Source organism: Astyanax mexicanus, chromosome 7, assembly GCF_023375975.1.
Source record: "Astyanax mexicanus isolate ESR-SI-001 chromosome 7, AstMex3_surface, whole genome shotgun sequence".
Taxonomy (NCBI): domain Eukaryota; kingdom Metazoa; phylum Chordata; class Actinopteri; order Characiformes; family Acestrorhamphidae; genus Astyanax; species Astyanax mexicanus.
This window is the reverse complement of record NC_064414.1, coordinates 3,137,785-3,158,261: the sequence shown is the minus strand read 5'-3', so window position 1 is coordinate 3,158,261 and position 20,477 is coordinate 3,137,785. Positions and strand designations below refer to the sequence as shown.

Sequence of the window (20,477 nt, the reverse complement as noted above, 5' to 3'; positions counted from 1 at the left end):
CATGTAAGAGCATATTCAAGTTATCAGAAGTGGTCATTTTACAAATGTAGTCCAAAAATTCATATTATAACTAAATTGAACTGGTTTCAATTACTTTAAAATACTTGAGAAGTGCACTGTGCAGCTCTATAACATACACAAAGTGAAATACAAGGCTGAAACCAGCTTTTTTCAGACCCTCAGTATAAAATGATTCAGAATAGAACTGGAGGTAGAAGTTATTTCTGTAAAACTTTCTATGAATCAGGTACCTGTAAAGCATTATAAATGCATTCATAAAGCTTCATAAACCATTCATAATGCTTTATAACACTTGACATATGCCTTACTAACTTTACATAAATGTTTATAATCTCAAACATAAAACGTTATAACATCACAGTATAAAGCTTTATACCACAAAGCGATATAATGCATTTACATAATGGTTTATCAAGGTCCACAGCGATGCCTAACCTGCTGTATGTTGTAATGAAAATTGTTCTGTAATGTGGAATAACTCATCACTTTACCTAAAGTCTGTGAGAAGCGCTTATGAAGCTTTATAATTTGTTATATGCCTTTGGTAATGTGAAATAACTCATCACTTTACCTAAAGTTTGTGAGAAGTGCTTATGAAGCTTTATAATTAGTTATATGCCTTTGGTAATGTGGAATTACTCATCACTTTACCTAATATCTGCTAAAAAGCGCTTATAAGTGTTCCTTAGATGTTATGTGCATTACAGAACAATTTTCATTATAACATATAGCAGTTAGAGGGAAGGCGGCATCACTGTGGACCTCGATAAAGCAGCATTATGTAAGTGAACTCAACCTCTATTAAGCTTTAAAAAGCAGGTCTCGCCAATAATGTTAAGAACAGCGAATGCAAATATATTATAATGCATTATATCGCTTTGTGATGTAAAGCTTTATACTGTGGTGTAATAATGTTTTATTATATTTGAGATTATAAACATTTACGTATATTTAGAAAGGCTTATGTCGAGTGGGTTATAAAGCATTATGAATGGTTTAGATATAGATATGTAGATATATAGATATCTGATTCATAGAAAGTATTACCATTATTTCTGATGGAAAAAGTGATTTTTAGTTTTACATCCCTGAACCTTACAGTGCAGCAGCATGCAGGCAGAAACTGCATATGTCAAACAGCAGGGCTGGCTGTAATTACGACAGTGCCACGCAGCTCCTATTACTGTGGACAAGAGCGGCAAATAAGAGAAGCCGAGGGAGGGACTCACTGGAAGCTGGAACCGATTCTCTTCCCGTTCTCTGGAGTCCCTGGATCTGGACAAATATCCGCCGCCATTCCTCCTTGGCTCACTGCGTTAAACAAAGAGAACAGAGAGAAAAGGGCAGGGGTCAATCAGTGCAAACCCTTTAATCTATAAACTAACTGCTGTTCTACTAACTGCTCATATATCGTTCCTGCCCAATAAAAAAAACAAGCATCTCCATTTTTGTCGATTTTTAATTTACTAATAAGTTTTAACAGTCGCATTAAGAAGAACAATTTTTTTTTTAAGTTTTTTATATATTTTTTTCATATTTAAACGTTTAGACATTAATAGCTGTGTGTTGATGTCAGTCCTGCTGTCGTCAGTCTGTCTGCCATGAACTCCATGAGTCTGCATATACTAAAGACTCCAACTCCCAGCATGCACTTATACCAGACCTCCCTGGCTCCTGTGACCGTTCTAACTCGCCAAGCTACTGATTACACACATCTGGTCCTGTTAGTATGAATACTCAAGTCAAGTCAAGCCAAGTCAAGAGGCTTTTATTATCATTAAATCTGTGTACAGGTACACAGTGTAAAAAAATTACAATCCTCTGGAATCATGGTGCAACAATACAATAGACAGACATAACGTGCAAAAGTGTAATGATGTGTAGTGCAACATAAATGAAAATGAAAGTGGAGTGCAACATAAAACTATAGCACTACAATAAAAACAATAAATACAGCAGACGAGACAGTCTAACAGACAGGAGAGTGCAGTAATGAGGTGCAATAAGCTGCACAGATATGTTACATACTATAACATATAGAACATACATAATCACACAAGTAACTGAGGTACAGAGTTTATAGTTTTTTATAGAATGAACAGCAAATATTGCTGATTTAATATGATATTTGAAAAATGATCATTTATAAAGCATTTCTAAATTTTAAACTTAACTTAGCTGGGCTTATGTAGTGTATTAAACAAAAATGCAAATGGGAAAAAAAACTGATTTAACTGCATGTAAACTGTAAAGTTAATAGAGCAATTCAGTTTCTGAATCAGTTTCTCTGATTTTGCTGTTTTCAGGTTTATGTTTGAGTAAAATGAACATTGTTGTTTTATTCTATAAACTACAGACAACATTTTTTTCTAAATTCCCAAAATATTGTCATTTAGAGCATTTATTTACAGAAAATGATAAATGGCTGAAATATTCATATTCATAAAGTTTTAAGAGGTCAGAAATCAATATTTGCTGGAATAACCCTGGTTGGTTTTTAATCACAGTTTTTTTTCATGCATCTTTGCATCATGTTCTCCTCCTCCACCAGTCTTACACACTGCTTTTGGATAACTTTATGCTGCTTTACTCCTGGTGCAAAAATTCAAGCAGTTCAGTTTGGTGGTTTGATGGCTTGTGATCATCCATCTTCCTCTTGATTATATTCCAGAGGTTTTCAATTTAGTAAAATCAAAGTATATCTTTTTTTCCAGAGCTGTAAGTTAAACATGAAGCATCGTACTGCAAATAAGCTGCAGCTCAACAGAGAGAGAGAGAGAGAGAGAGAGAGAGAGAGAGAGAGAGAGAGGAAATGCTGACATAAGAAGACTTTATGTGTCAGACAGGACCAGGAAAAAGCCTACAGAGACTCGAGGCACAAATCAGAAAAATAGCCCTCTAAATCGTTACTTCATGTTATAAGAAGATCAGGGCCATTAGTTTCAATCAGAAGAAAATTCCACTCAGTTGCACTATAAAATCAAAATCTATAACACACACACACACACACACACACACACACACACACACGGCAGCAGCACAGAGCGTGACTGTTCACACCACTGCTGTGGTCTGTGGTTTATGGAGATTTTCAAAGTACTAAAAATCAGGGCTTAAATACGAGTTCTTAAAGAGCTTGTACAGTTTTAGGACGTCTGTAAAAACGAGTGGAGGCTTTTTTAAAGGGGTTTTAAACCTTTAAAGGGTTTTCTTTTCTTTTTTCTTTTTTTTTTCTTTTCACATCATCTCCCATCACATGCACAACAACGGTTCTTTAACCCTCCTATTATATTCTGGGTCAAATTGACCCGTTTTAAAGTTTGAAGATCTAGAAAAAAAAGTTAAAAGTATATTTTTCAGTATGAAACTGATTTTGCTTGCCTTAATTAGTGTAATCAACATACAGTTTAATATGAAAATGGTTCATCTCACATGTTTGCAACCAACCATTCCCTCCTGCAAAAACGAAACTAATGAACTAAAACAAAATTGCAATTTTATGTTTCAGTGTTATGTAAAACTATTCTGTTTTATATGTTTTTAGAGGTGAGGAACTCCACCACAATAAATATTGACTACACTGTAAACCCAGAAGTTGTTTAAACTAAAAAAAAAATAAGTCTGTTTAACATAAAATTGGATATTTCTAAACAATACTCAACTATTTTGAGTTAGTTGAACATTTGTGGGAACATATACACACTAAGAAAAGTAAGTACAGATTTGTACCTAAAAGAGTACAAAGCTTGTCTCTGGGGCTGTACCTTATATTGAGGTACAAAAAAGTACCTTTCAGTGAAAGTCCTTTTTTGTACCCATGGTTTTTGTGGCAGTAAAGATCATAAAGATTATAAACATTATCATCAACTGATTATGGCTCAAAAACTTGATGATCTAAAATTGTCTGGCTTTCAAATAAAAAATGTGCAATTTAAATATATATTGTTTATTGGTACAGTGATACAGAATACTGAATGTACCCTTTGTCTGGTTAAATGGTACAAATTTGTACTTATTGCTGTTAGAAATTTCTTTGTACTTCAGAGGGAACAAATCTGACCCTATAAAGACCAGTATTGTACCTTTGAGGGGACAATTATGGAAAGTGGACCTTTGAGTACAAAAAAGTACTCATATCGTACCTCTGTTTTTTAGAGTGTACTGTACTATTCAAACTGAGATCTTTAAGTTTGAGAACCAACTTATAATAGTTTAGTTTAGTCTGTTGCCATTAACAGCTTCTTTTCCATTGGTTTCACATTGATCACAATCTATTTGCATACTGGGTGTGTCCAACAGTTTCTGACTGACACTCACCATCAGTGTGTAGTGACTCCCCCTGGGCTACCTTACAAATAAATCAACTTCCCCTTTAGTTGTAATAAATAACTTGATGTTTTTATTGATTCTAACTCAAGTTTTCATTTCCTATTACTTAAAAAATTTGAGCAAACTGGCTGCCTTAAAAAGTAAGTAAGTAAGTAAACTGAACTTATACGGTCTTACAGTACAACAAAAAAAAATCTACTTACACTTAATTAATTATAATAACTTGATGTTTAAAGTTATGCTAACTTAAGTTTTCTTTACCCACTACTTAACTTTTTTAAGGCAACCGGTTTCCTAAATTATTTTATTATTTTAAATAATTATTTTAAATTCAACTTATCTGGGTTTACAGTGTACACTGATAATAATTGAGTTATTGAGTTAGTAATAAAATATCACCAGGAACTTCAGTTGCTGCTGTTCCTGAAAAATGAACATAATACGAGGGTTAAAAGATCTGACTGGCAACATTGAAATACTTCCGAGATTTTTCGGGGAAAGTGGTTTGTCTGTGCTGTTGCTCCACCATAGGACCCTTTCTGGCATCTTTATTTATAAGAGCTTAACGTTGTTTCCCAGCTCGTCACATCAGGTTTCAGGACAAGGGATGGAAGAAGTAATACAGCTTCTGAGCTTATGGGAATTTCAAAGGCACCTTCAGAGATTTTCAAGGGGATATAGGTATATATATATATATATATATATATATATATATATATATATATATACGTCCAGAAAACAACAAGCGGCTGGCGTGCAGAATTAAAGCAGCAGAAACCCGTGGTGGACTGGAGAGAGGTGCAGTATTCATCATTGGGTTTGGGCGGATTGCATTCGCAGATGAAATATCTATTCTTGCTGTGGTGACAGGGGATTTAGTGATCAGGGGCTCAAGGCTATTTCCTATAAAAGACAGAGAAAGAGAAAGAGAGAGAAAGAGAGAAAGAGAGAGAATGGAGAGCGAGAGAGATACAGATACAGATGGAGCACATGAGATACAGAGTGAGAGAGAGAGAGAGAGAACGAAAAAAAGAGTAAGAAAAAAAAAGAAAAACGAGGAAAGGTCACAGCAAGCGTCCACCGTCACGCCCACCCCGCAGTCCTCCTGAGCCGCGGCACGTTTACGCCCTCACCTCAAACGGTCGGTGCATCACTCCCCGACGTCATCCCAGTTCATTTACTGGCCAAAATCACATTAGGTCAGCTTACCGATTCCACTGTGTGCTGCAGAGCTGCGGAAGTGAACCATGCATCTCTTTCTCTCTTTCTCTCTTTCTTTCTTTCTTTCTCTCTCCTTCTTTTTCTATTGTATTTCCATCACCAAAAAAATTAATTGCATGGCATCTTTTTATATACACCCTTATGAAGTAAATTATGTGGCAAAAGTTTTACACAAAGAAATAAAATCCGCAATCAAACTTTTTAGAATCAAAGAAAAAAAGGAAAAAAATTATGTTGCAAATACAAAAGAGAAAAAAATATAAAGCAAACATATATTTTTAAATATACTTGATTACTTTTTAAACCTTTGCAGTTTGGATTTTGTCAGTCTTTGCTTTTATTTGTGTGTTTTTTTTTCTGCTAAAGACTTTTGCTTCTAGAATCTCTCGAGTTTTGGCACATTTTTCACGGGTGGGCGGGGCTTAGAATCTTAAAATGACAAGCAGACATTCAAGTGGGCTGATGTGGGTGAAATCTGTGGACTGACCATTGGGGGCGCTATTAATGATATACCTGTTTGTTAAATAAAAAAAACAAACGAATAAAAAAAAAAAATAACAGAATAAAGAAGCTAGTAGTTATCTAACAGCCCGTGGCTCTATCAAAAAATCTTTAATAAATTTTTCTGTTTTGGAAAATTAAGTTTCTAAATAAAGAGCATTTTTGAGACGGACAGTCCGATTTTTTTTTTCATTATAGTTCAACCTCACGGGCCAGATGTTTCTTGCTTGCGGGCCGCATCTGGCCCGCGGGCCGCCTATTGCCGACCTATGTCATACGCCCTCCCCAAACCCCCTCCTTATAAATGCTAAACAAGTTATATGGTGAGGTGACTCTCTGAGATGGTTTCCAATCAAAGCGAATTTCAACCAATTTATTTATTTATTTTCTGGAGCACTAAAAGAAAAAAATACCTTCCATACGTCTTTTAACCCTCCTGTTCTGTTCATTTGTCAGGAACAGCTTTCCTTTTTGAAACAAAAATAAAATCCTAACAAGCAGTGTGCATATTAAAAATATTAAAACCAGCAACAAGGAAAAAAGTAGAAACAAGAAGGTGTTTGTAATGTTATGGCTGAACATTGTGTATATCCAGAGCTGTTTAATGTTTTAATAATGTGGCTAATCTGTGTTTGATCTAAGTAGTAATAGGAATCAACCCAAATTCTGCATGTTTGAAAATAGATGTAAAAAGTAGACAAACAAAATGAAACTAAATATTTGGAGGAGATGAACTGTTTGATTCGTATTCAGAAAAATATTGATTTTAAAATGAATTTCAGAAAAGGGCCAATTTTATGATTTTACTCGTTATATTTCTATTTATTATATGACATTAGCAGATTGACTTAAATGTATTTTTATATATTTTCTATGAAAATTACAATCACCAAACATGAAAGCTGTATATGTTTTGCTTGAATATAAATCCTCAATATTTATTGGTGTCAGGCAAACAATTGACAAAAATCCTGGTCTGTTAAGAGGTTAAAAAGCTTTAAAATACATTATGTATCATAAGTAGTCATACAATGAGAAAAAAGAATCATTAAAATCAATTTATAAGGTGTCGAGCTCAAAGGAACTAACATAAAGCAGGTGTATAATAATCAGGGAGACTCTCAGTTTCCAGTATGAATTTCAGATAATGAACCAGTATGAAAATCTCAGGAGCTGCTCTGCAGCAGAGCGAGGGTCTGAGACCACGGTGATGGGGATGTGATTTCAACGCAAGGTCAGAGGATTTACGATGAGTCCAGACCAGACGCTCGCCGGCTAAAGCCCTTTTGATCAGCTGTCATGTCCTTCCGTTTGATGTGGTCTTCAAATGTCATCGCCCCTGATTGTTGATACCAGTTTCAGAAGTGATTCCATGTGATCAAAGCGGGCCAGGGATTTTACTCCGTCTGCTTTTGTACATTTATTTTCCTCTCTATACCACCCTGAAATCATCGCCACGGGCTACCGTAAACCCGGTAAACCCGTATACATGTACAGAATAAAGAAAGTTACAAAACCGCCTTACACTTTGTTTAAATAGCAACGGTGCTTCTGAATACATCTACCACCATGGGCTTGAGGGTCTGGAAATGATGAGGTGTGTTCAGGTACATTTCTGGTGAATTGCTTTTTGATTATCTTGGCAACAAAAAACACAGGAGCTCCACTGACTGAATACAATCTAGACTAACCTAACCTGCTGAGAAGTGCAGAAGCTCTGCACTGTTAAAATTGCAAACTGCCAAAGTCAGAGCTCACCTGGCTCTTAATTTTCCTGTTATGTTCATTGGACAGGAATGAAATGAAAGCAATGATGTTCCCGGGTTAGTTTGACCTGGTGCATGTTTAATCATCCAAAAAAATCTAAAATCTAAAACCAAAAAAATCCTAACAAACAATGTGAATATTTCAGTACTAACTTCATTACTCCATTACTAATTATTCTATCAATATGTGCTGCAATATGGTGTTCCTTACATCTAACAGGTATGTTTTTTTTTTGTGTATATTTCACTACTTTATTACTTTTGAAAGACCAACTTTTAAAACACAGTAGTTTTACATAACATTGAAACATAACATTGCAATTTTGTTTTTTGTTTTAGTACATTTAGCGCATTTATTTGCAGAAAATGAGAAATGGCTGAAATAACAAAGAAAAAGATGCAGAGCTTTCAGACCTCAAATAACAGTCCAGAAATTTAAATTTAATTATATTTGGTGGAATAACCCTGGTGGTTTTTAATCACAGTTTTCATGCATCTTGGCATCATGTTCTCCTCCACCAGTCTTACACACTGCTTTTGGATGACTTTATGCTGCTTTACTCCTGGTGCAGAAATTAAAGCAGTTCAGCTTGGTTTGTTGGCTTGTGATCATCCATCTTCCTCTTGATTATATTCCAGAGGTTTTCAATTTGGTAAAATCAAAGAAACTCATCATTTTTAAGTGGTCACAACCATGATTATATATATATATAAAAAAAAAAAAAAAATAGTACATGCTGATTGAGCAATTCAAGCCACGCAAAGAGTACTTCTCCCGTCGTTACGATAGCAAAGACACACTGACCTGTCTGAATACTCGGCTTGTGTTAATATTTATATGATAAAGTTAATTAATCTGCATTACAATTATACCGTCAGTATTTACAGCCTTAACAAACATATATTGTTTTCTCAGGCTTATGATTAAATGTAATCAATATACTGTAATACATGACTCGCACTATTTCTTTTGACTTCATTCCTTTCATATTCAATATTTTAGTTTAATACCTGGCGTAACTCAAAAGCAGAGTTTCTGCAGATTCAGATATGGATTATTTGATGACTCTATAATGTGTAATATATTACCAAGTTACAGTCTTAAGTAAAAAGTAAGCCTAAGCAGCCCCAGGCTTTGCTCTTAAACACAGTGTTGCAGAGGAGGCGCTTTTGAGGTTTATGTATGGCACTGCCGATGGATCACACTGCAGTGCGACTGGTTGATCTTAAATTATTTAAAGCTTTGCACACTTTTACATGGTATTTTATTTTATTTTTGTGTGGATTGAGATGGCCAGGGTGGGATAATGATGGGATATATCAGGAAATACACTGAAAAAGCAGCTAAAGCAGTTTTATTTAATGTTAATTAATATTACTACACACTGCATAAGTGGACAATCTATTTTTTTAATAGAAGCTTAGTTATGGGCATCCATGTCGACAAGACATTTCCCAAGGGCATTTTGGGTTAATATATACTGTACAGCTTTGAAAAAAAAAAAAAGAGACCACTTACAAATATATACGTTATTATAAGATTTTACTAAATAGAAAACCTCTGGAATATAATCAAAAGGAAGATGGATGATCACAAACCATCAAACCAAACCAAGCTGAACTGCTTGAATTTTTGCACCAGGAGTAAAGCAGCATAAAGTTATCCAAAAGCAGTGTGTAAGACTGGTGGAGGAGAACATGATGCCAAGATGCATGATTAAAACTTTTTTTTTTTTTTTAACGTTTTAAAAAATCAGGGTTATTCCAACAAATATCGATTTCTGATTTCTGAACTCTTAAAACTTTATGAATATGAACTTGTTTTCTTTGCATTATTTGAGGTCTGAAAGTTCTGCATCTTTTTGTTTTTGTTATTTTAGCTATTTCTCATTTTCTGCAAATAAATGCTCTAAATCACAATATTTTTATTTGGAATTTGGGAGAAATGTTGTCCGTAGTTTATAGAATAAAACAACAGGGTTGAACCAAAGTAAAAAGTCTGAAAGTCCAGACGATACAAGACGTGTGTGAAAGCACCCTGATATTGAAAAAAGATATATAGAATTTAGGTCATGTCAGTGTATCTTTGCTGTCATAACAACGGGAAAAGTACACCTTGCTCAGCATTAAATGCTTCAAAGGCATGTTCTAATTCTAACTCTCTTAATGGATCGTGGGTGTGTTTGTTTTGGGCGTAAAGTGAAATAACCAATCAGCATGTTATGTGCCATTACCTTTAAGAGACGGGTGAGCTCTGACTTTGGCAGATTGCTATTTTAACAGCGCAGCACTTCTGCACTTCTCAAGAGAGACTGTGAAACTGAGCTGCTGGTTGACGCTGTGAAGGATATCTAGCAGCTCATTTAAGGGGAACAGCAATGATATTTTATTTAGTATTCTGTTTATTGTTGATGTACTGTAAATGTTGGGTTTGTGCACTGCTGTGTGTTCATGTGTGTGTGTGAGCAAGATAGCGATGAACGCCTGATTGTTGGCATCTATGTAGGTTGTATTCAGTCAGTGGAGCAGTCAGTGCGTTTTCTGTTGGCAAGATAATCAAGCAATACTCCAGAAATTTACCTGAACACACCTGCGTGTAAATAGACTGTTTCAGGGTTTTCAGGGTGTGAGATAGCAATGAGCACACAATAGCCAAACAATACCCCCTCTCAAACCACAAGTCTGCTCCTGATCAGAGAAGTTGCACATACAACCACTGTCACTTTAGACTACACAGGGTGAATTCTACAGGCAGAGCGTGTACTATATTAGTGCAGTCAGCACTCTTTTGTGGTGCTAATTGGCAAAAATACGCTCCACGAAGCAGAGAATGGGGCGAATTATTGATACAGCATAATCTGGTGCTCAACAGGAGGATTTGGGTCTTCGTCAAGGGCATCTTGTGCTGAAGGCATTAGCAATATGTACAAGGGCCCTCCAGTACACAAGCAATAACAGAAAATCCAAAATGCTTTGCTGAATGAAATAGACAAGGCATGAATTACTGTATTTTTCACACCAAATTATAAGGTGCACCATCAATATACGTCTATTTTCTGATCTATTTTCATAAATAAGTCACACTGGATTATAAGGCGCATTTTAAAAGACACTATAAGGAACTTTCAATTTAGCGGGTCTCGACGCTGGGTTGTTAAGTTAAGTAAAGATAAGCTAAGTAAACAAAACTGTAATAAAAATACTTTATTTTAAAGTAAAATGAGCACTGGATGTTAATCTACGCAGATTTCTCTCCTTAAAACTGTTCATTTAGGTAAGTAAATCACTTCTGTTTCTTTTTACAGTAAGCTTGCTTTTAATTTCAGAAGCATTAGCGGCTAACAGCTCCAGCAGTGCTAGCTAGGTTTAGGAGTGGGCTATAGGCCTGTAAATACTCACCTCTGAAAGGGGAAATGGTGAGCACGATTAGCGGCTAATGCTAATGCTACTCCAGCTGGAGAAACTTCACTAAAACTCCTGTAGAATGCTGAGCTTCAGCAGAGTGGTTTTACTGCTTCTTACTACCTAACTGGTAGAATTCATACATAAGGAGCACCAGATTATAAGGTGCACTGATGATTTTGTGGAAAATTAAAGGGTTTTAATTCATTTTTTAATTAGTAAAAGGTTTTTTTTGTGTGAAAAATATGGTAAGAAGTTGCTGATATTTTCTAACTGCTTTATATAACCAGTCCAGATTTTGAGATTTTGTCTTTAAAAATGTCTTTAAATATATATATATATATATATATATTTTTTTTTTATTTATTATTTTTTTTTTTCTGCAGCTCATGGGGAATATATTTAGATTTAAAAGTGTCAGATCTGTTCTGTATCTCTCCTGCTTTGAACTGGATGGGCAGAATGTGTTAAACCTCACTTACACATTTCTAAAAAGTCACACTAATCAGCAGTGTGGCTGAAGTGTGGCTTTATCAATGAAATATTAACACATCAAGACTTTGGGCTTTTCAAGGCTCTGGGCTCTTCCCTACTACCATCAAACTGTCCATTAGTTTGCACAAGACAGACAACAAGGTTTACAGTTAGCAGTTCGGTCCATGTGATGAACAGAATATTATAGAGATCACTTAAAAATGATGAGTTTCTTTGATTTTACCAAATTGAAAACCTCTGGAATTTAATCAAGAGGAAGATGGATGATCACAAGCCATCAAACCACCAAACTGAACTGCTTGAATTTCTGCAGCAGAAGTAAAGCAGCATAAAGTTATCCAAAAGCAGTGTGTAAGACTGGTGGAGGAGAACGTGATGCCAAGATGCATGAAAAAAAAATGTGTTTAAAAACCAGGGTTATTCCACCAAATATTGCTTTCTGAACTTTTAAAACTGAATAAAAATGAATATGAACTTGTTTTCTTTGCGTTATTTGAGGTCTGAAAGCTCTGCTCTAATTGTGTGTTATTTCAGCCATTTCTCATTTTCTGCAAATAAATGCTCTAAATGACAATATTTTTATTTGGAATTTGGGAGAAACGTTGTCCGTCAAAGAAACTGATTTACAAACTACAGTGGTCTCTTCATATTTTTTCTAGAGCTGCGTTTTCAGAACATGAACAGGAATTAAAGATGGAAGGATTGTTCAACTACATACCAAACATTTTAGGGTTAGATTTAAGGCGTGAAAATATTCTGTTGGTATCATTGTTTTATAACTATATTTTAAAAAAAAGGTGCACTATATTGACTGCTGTCCCAGTCCTCTTCCACGGACAGACTGAGGAGGTCTTTTGTCCCTCAGGCCATAAGACTGTTCAACTCCTCTCAGCACAGCAAACTAAAGACTCTGATACTTTTTCATTTCGGCAACTCTGGTCACTCCAAGGACACACCCTCCGAGATGCTCTATTATAATATTTTTTATAGTTTTACCATATTCTGCACTAATAGTTGATTTATTGTCCACTCTTTACATTGTTACAATTTGCTTACCTGCACTGTCTGTACGACATCATTTGTCTTTTCAATATGCACAACAACTAGTGTTATTTATGTTTTACTGTGTGTCTGTCTATCTATCTATCTATCTATCTATCTATCTATCTATCTATCTATCTATCTATCTATCTATCTATCTATCTATCTATCTATCTATCTATCTATCTATCTATCTATCTATCTATCTATCTATCTATCTATCTATCTATCTATCTATCTATCTATCTATCTATAGACCATAAATCACCACAAAGGGAATACTTACAGACAGCGTTTTTGTGATTTGTGTCTTTGTTTGGAAGCATTTTCACTCCTCTGGATTTCAGCTCTATGGCTTTCTTTACTGTTGAGAGATAGAGAGAGAGAGAGAGAGAGAGGGGGAGAGAGAAAGACAGGAAACAGGGATGAATAGCAGCACATAAAAATGTAGGGCACGTTATAAACCATTTGTGCAATTAGCGAACAATGATCAGAGTCCCAGAGCAGCATAACATGCCAACACCTAGATGAGCGAGTGTGGCACAGGTATGTAACCCTGGAGGAGCTGGTCTTGCACTGGGGCTTCAAATGAGCCTTCAGGTGTGCTCTCGCTCATCAACACCGCGAATAGAGAGAGAGAGAGAGAGAGAGAGAGAGAGAGAGAGGGAGAGCATCAGAACGACAGCAGCACAGCTGGAGGGAAACAGGCCAGGTGACTGGTGACCGCAGGAGCAGCAGGACCCTGAATCGCAAAAGGCTTTAATAAGGTCTGAAGGATGAACTGAGATGTGGATAATTCACCTCGAAGGACCAGCAAAGCTGTAGAATAATGCATATAAAATGTACAGGTGTGTAGAAAGATCAGCCCCCACAGAGAAGTGGTTTCCTCATTATTTTCCCTACTATCAGAACCATTTTTGGCAATAATTACACCATTTTATGCACACACATGAATAAAACACATGTTGCATTGACCACATTGTGCTTCACAAGGGAGCTGAGACAGTACAGCTAGTGGTCTAGCTAGCTAGCTCCTAGCTAGTCTCCCCTGATCAAAAACCACACTAAAGAACCATAAAGAATAATCCTGCTCCACGGACAGACTGAGGAGGTCTTTTGTCCCTCAGGCCATAAGACTGTTCAACTCCTCTCAGCACAGCAAACTCAAGACTCTGTGATACTTTTTCAGTTCGGCAACTCTGGTCACTCCAAGGACACACCCTCTGAGATGCTCTATTATAATATTTTTATAGTTTTACCATATTCTGCACTAATAGTTTATTTACTGTGCACTCTTTACATTGTTATATAACTGCGTACTTGCACTTTCTGTACAGCTGACATCATTCGTCTTTTTAATATGCACAACAACTGTTGTTTCTTTTTATCTATCTATCTATGTTTCTGTCTGCATTCTAAGAATTGCATTTAAGTCAGCTGTCTGTCTATCTATCTATCTATCTATCTATCTATCTATCTATCTATCTATCTATCTATCTATCTATCTATCTATCTATCTATCTATCTATCTATCTATCAATGTTTCTGTCTGCATTCTAAGAATTGCATTTAAGTGAGCATCTATCTGTCTATCCATCATCTATCCATCCATCCGTCCACAGATAAGCAAAGCAATAAGAAACTGTAGTAATAAACTCCCTGTTTATCAGTGTTTAATTCCAGTGTAAGGAAGGAAAGCGGAGTAAATGCTGTATAAAAGCTCTTAAGGACAGGAGGCAGACTGTGAGGAAGTTAAACCTGAACCTGACCTGAGTCTGACATATAGTTGATAAACGATTTCCTGGCCTGACCAAACCCTAACGTGAATAATTGGGTCCCGCTGGATTCAGACAAATACACGATCTGTCCGAAAGCTTTGTAGACACTATTTCTTTTAAAGAGTAAGAGTATTAATGGGGTGTGTACCCCCACCTTTCATTTGCAGCAGTAACAACCTCTACTCTTCTGGGAGAGCTTTACACCGGATGTTGGAACATTGCTGAGAGCAGGGATGGATTACTAACCGGACCACTGGGGCCAGAGCCCAGGGTCTCAAACCACACCACTCAACCTGGCTGTGGACAAGCTACCACAGGTGTAAATGTTAAATACTGTGAATAAATGAGTAAACCAAAATTCTATAGTATAAGTGTCTGAATGCATTAATCTTGAAATGCTTCTTACAGAGTCACTCCTTAGTTAGCCTGGTTATGTTTCGGGTCATTGTCATGCCGGGAGACCCAGTCACTGGGGTTGTTAGACAGATCTTTGACCCTGGTCATGGTGGAAATTGGGATTGTGATAGATTAAAAATGTTTTAAAAATAATACTGATTATATGATTTTCTGTATTTCTTCTCATAGTTGAAGTGAACCTATATGAGTATCAAATACTTATTTTCCCCCACTGTAGCTAAATTCAATAATTAGAAGAGATGAATTATTTACGTTTTATGGGAATAAAAAAGTGCATTTTATGCTTTAGCTCATGTACACTATATTTCATGCTACCAGTCTTAAGATATGGCGTCACCTGCAACCAATATATTATTATAATTTCAGCGATGCTCAAAAGTTGCAGTGCTTTAATTATGCTGCATTGGAAACCAATTATGACCCAAGAATCATGAGACAAATTCACTTTGCATAATGTTCTCTCAGTATGACATCACCCCATCAGTGGGCTTTAATGAAATTAAAAGACGTTGGATTTTTTCTCTCTTCCTTTTTTTCTCAGACGGATAAACAGAATTCACACAATAATGAGATGAGCAGTGAGGTGAAGGGTTTCCCGGAGAGTTCACTCGCTCAATCGTCCTCGTTCGAGAGGATAAACCACTTCTTGCAATGTGAAAAAAAAAGACGTGGCCTGCTGTGCATCACATCCCTTCTGTTAAAGTTATGCGTTCATGATATTCACAGTATAATGCATAATAAAACAAGCTCGGGGAAAAAAATGCATGTCCTAAAAAAAACGATATTTCTGTCGCATGAAAAGGAAGCGGGATCGGGATTTGTGCGAAACTCAATATTCACGTACTTGAGCCACATTTCAAGGCCTCGCCGTATCACCTGCTCATTATGCAAATTGCATGCACCATCATCAACTCATTTCATGAAAACAATATAAAAACGCCTCGTTTTGCGTTATTCATGTGGGAAAAATGTAAATTTCCTCGCCAGCTTTCGCAATTTATTTCCCACTTTTAAAGGACGGGGGGGGGGGGGGGCGGGGGGCTGGTTGGGTTTACGTGACGCGGGACACAGCGGCAGCTCAGGTCCTGCAGCGCCGAGACGTCAAGACAAGCCAGGATGTCATATTTAGCCACGTTATGGGACAGCGTGCCAGCCGACGTGCCGTCACTCGCTCGCCAAGCATCCCACATCTGCCAGGCGCGAGAGAGATGACGAGAGAGAGCAAGAGAGAGAGAGAGAGAGAGAGAGACAGAGAGCTACAACAAGGTACAGACAGAGAGATAGAGATAGAGCAAGAAAGAGAGAGAGAGAGAGAGAGACAGAGAGCTACAACAAGGTACAGACAGAGAGATAGAGATAGAGCAAGAAAGAGAGAGAGAGTGAGAGCAAAGAGATCAAAAGAGAGAAAAAGAGAAACACAGAGAGAGACACAGAGAGAAACAGTAAGCGAAAGAGAGACAGAGACAAAGAGAGACACTGAGCGAAGGACAGAGTGAGAGACCTAAAGACAAACAGTATGAGAGGGACAGCAAGTGAAGGTGAGAGAGACTGTGAGCAAAGAAGAAGGAGAGACAGAGAGACAAAGAAGGAGAAAGACAGTAAGCAAAGGAGAGAGAGACAGTGAGCAAGAGAGATAGAGAGACAAACAAGGAGAGAGACAGTAAGCAAAGGAGAGAGAGACAGTGAGTGAGAGAGAGACAGTGAGTGAGAGAGAGAGACAGTGAGCGAGAGAGACAGAGAGACAAACAAGGAGAGAGACAGTAAGCAAAGTAGAGACAGATTGAGAGCGAGAGAGAGAGTGAGCAAGAGAGAGAGATAGAGACATGGTGAGAGATACAAAGAAAGAGAGAGAGGGAGATAGTGAGAGATATAGGGAAAGAGAAAGAAGGAGATAGATAGATAAAGAGAAAGAGAGAGATAGAGAGAGACAGTGAGCGAAGGTGAGAGAGAGATAGATAGATAGATAGATAGATAGATAGATAGATAGATAGATAGATAGATAGATAGATAGATAGACAAACAGGGAGAGAGACAGTAAGCAAAGGAGAGAGAGACTGAGTGAGAGAGAGACAGTGAGTGAGAGAGACATAAATACAAACAGGGAGAGAGACAGTGAGCGAAGGAGAGACAGACTGTGAGCAAAGGAGAGAGAGAGACAGTGAGCGAGAGAGACATAGAGGCAAACGGGGAGAGAGACAATAAGCAAAGGAGAGACAGACTGTGAGTGAGAGAGAGATTGTGAGAGATACAGAGAAAGAGAGAGGGAGATAGAGACTCACGGTGGTGACTAGTGGAAGAGCTAGTCGACCAGTTGACTAGTATATATAACCCTTAATGGAGAGAGGGAGAAACAGAGAGAGAGAGAGAGAGAGAGAGATTGAGCGAAGGAGAGAAAGACTGTGAGCGAGAGAGAGAGATAGAGAGATTATGAGTGATACAGAGAAAGAAAGAGGGAGATAGAGAGAGATAGAGAGAAAGATAGAGACTCACGGTGGCGACTAGTGGAAGTGTTAGTCGACTAGTTGACTAGTCTATAGAACCCCTAATGGAAAGAGGGAGAAACAGAGATAGATAGAGAGAGAGAGATAGAGGGAGAGAGAGAGAGAGACAGTGAGCCTTGCCCACACTGACCCCCCCTTACCTTGGTACTGGGAACTAAATCCTTTCCGTCGATGGTTGCTGTCGGATGTGAAGTGCAGCCGCAGCCAGTTCTTGCTACTGATGACGGGCGACGGAAGATTCATCCCAGTGAGCCTACAGACCAGAAAAAAAAAACAAAAAAAACAATCTCAGAATCTTAACGACGACTGAAAAGGGCAGCGGACATTAAATATATACGCTCAGATACGGGGGAACAAATTGAACGGAACATTTGCACAGCGTCGCGTTTTAATCATTACACGATGAGATTAATTAGGTGCTTGGGTTTTGACAAATTTCGCAATACGGCAGCTGAGAAAGCAATTTGTAGCATAAAATTACACATGTTCCTTTGTAAATCCAGGCTGGGGGAGCCTAGAACACTCTAGCCTCGGGTTTCCTGAAGGCCTTTGGGTGCTATTCAGACTTTGGCTGCACCAATCTTCTCCAAACCTCTTAATCACACCAGGCTGTGCAGGACAGCAAATTAAAAGTTAGCTTAGTGGAGAGGTATAAATATAAATATAAAGTCTGGGTTTGAAACACACACTTCCGTGTCTTCCGCTTCCTGATTACTCTCTGCTTCTTGTCAACAGTTGCACGTTGGCTTTCATTACTTCAGGTTGGCAGCAGGGTGCCAGTAATCTCCGCGGCGAGATGTGGACATTAAAGGGCTTTATGCTTTGCTTGCTTTTAAAAGAATCTCGCGACGTTTGTGATGTTTGTTGAGACACGGTGAAGCGTGTGGATTAAGAGTCACAGGTAGAAAAGACAGAGAGAGCGAAAGAGGAAGAGCTTACAATAGCTACGCCTATTAATATTGACTTTGTTATGAGGGGGAATCAGTGAAGTTCGTTCCTCTGAACACAAAGGGAGTTTCAGCCGCTTCAGTCGTTTCCGGTCGTTTCATTCTTTTTTTTTCCAGCAGCTATTTTTTGTTTCCTTTTCTTTTTATTTTTATTGCCACTCTTTCATTCGAGGATGCCTATTGAAACTTCCCCTCACATCCTGCTGGAACCTCAGGTGTGTAAATCTCGCGTCGTGTGATACGAGCTCAGCCTGCGACTGCCTTTCACCCACAAGGCGATCCAACAAAATATAACGGCAGCTCTGGATTGGGAACTAGACTCCTGTGATGTTTTTTCCTTTTTACTTCTTTTCTTTGCACAGTTTCTCTTTCTTTATTTTTCTATATTTATTTATTTTATTTTTTATTTTTTTCCCTTCAGGTGCCTGTCAAGCTCTGACCGATGGAACAGATGTTGCGCTTCAACTGCTGAATCTTTTATTCGCAGGTAGAAACTAAAATGTCACAAGTCATGGGTGATGTAAACAACCGCGCAGGCATAATGCAGAGTGGAACTGGAGCGGTGGTCCTGAAGTGGGTCCTCAGGGCTCTCCAGATGGACAACGTTTCTGCTAAGTCCCGTCTCTCACTGCACTACAGGGGCTACAGACCATCTGAGAGCCTGGAGGACCAGTTGGAGAACCTCTGCATGAGTGAGTTCCTGCTCTAACACACTACTACTACCTTCAGCTCAGGACGCTAACTCAGCTTGTTAATTGGCCAGCTGATTAGCTGGAGTAGATGCTTTGGTTAAAAGGGTTAATCAGAACCAGAAGTTGCATCTGAGAAAAGTTACTTTATTTCAGTAATTCAGTTGAAAAAGTGAAATTAATATATTATATAGATGTATCACACACAGAGTGATCTATTTTAAGTGTTGATTATATCTTACAGCCAATTATACCACAAAAAAGTCAGTTAGAATATTATATAAAATACCAATTGGTACTTTTGGTGCAGTGTGGGCAGTGTGCCAAGTCCTGCTGGAAAATGAAATCTGCATCTCCATTAAAATCATCAGCAGAGGGAAGCAGCATGAAGTGCTGTAAGATTTTCCAGGAAAACAAAACTGCACTGACTTTAGACTTGATAATAAAACACAGTGGATCAACACCAGCAGGTACTGTAGCTTTTATGGAGATGCGGATTTCCTTTTCCCGCAGGATTTGGCACACTGCCCGTGCTGCCAAAACTAGCAACTGGTCTTATATATTATTCTTATAAAATTTCTCCAGTTAGCTGTTAGCAATCTCTATTGTGGCTAATCAGCTATTGCTTCCTAAAAAAAAAAAAAAATCACCAAATTTATTTTTTTATTGTTTACTCCATATGTCAGGATGTGCCAGGCAGGAAGACGTTGAGGCGGACGTAAAAGTAGGTAATGCGATTTATTAAATAAATAACAAAGAAACAAATAAACACGAAACAAAGAAATAAACCAAAACAAACTAGAGATAATAATAATAAACAAAGAGGGAGGCTAATAAAAGAAGAACTAAAACAAGACAATGAACTAAACATAACTAGGAACATAAACAAGGAACTAGAAAATAACAAAGGATGAACAAAAGATAAACAAGGCACGATAAACAGAGGCTATAAACAAGAGAACGAGAAATGAAGCAAACGCGGGAATGACAAACAACAGGGGTTAGTGCAAAGACCGACAAATACAGAGTGAAACACACGGCTATAAATAGACAGGAACACACAGGGGAAGTAGAAACACCTGGGGCTAGGGGGCGGAGCTACAAATTACACACAGGTGAATGGAAAAGTACTGGGGAAGAGACACAGAGGAGCACGGGTCACGTGGGGATAACACACAGAGACATGAGAACAGACAGGAAACAGGGCAAAGACGTGACAACATAAGTCTATATGTGTCCCTTAATTGTTTTTCTGTATTTAATATTAATCTAACATGTAGAAAACACATTAAATAAAGAAATAAGGAAAAACATTGAATGAGAAGATGTGTCCAAACTTTACTGTACTGTAAATTTCCAAATTGTAGTG

General features: G+C 37.6%; 1 protein-coding gene across 2 annotated transcripts in view; it reads right to left on the bottom strand.

Annotated features, from left to right (window-relative positions):
- LOC103026874 (CUB and sushi domain-containing protein 1) overlaps nt 1-20,477 on the bottom strand; it is a 602,854-nt gene that overhangs the window by 255,183 nt on the left and 327,194 nt on the right. For both annotated transcript variants that reach the window (XM_049481560.1, XM_049481561.1), the window contains exons 6-8: nt 17,613-17,725; nt 13,063-13,140; nt 1,251-1,332 (exon numbers count right to left, since the gene is read on the bottom strand). In XM_049481560.1, the coding sequence (XP_049337517.1) occupies nt 1,251-1,332; nt 13,063-13,140; nt 17,613-17,725 (273 nt within the window). The remainder of the gene's footprint in view (nt 1-1,250; nt 1,333-13,062; nt 13,141-17,612; nt 17,726-20,477) is intronic.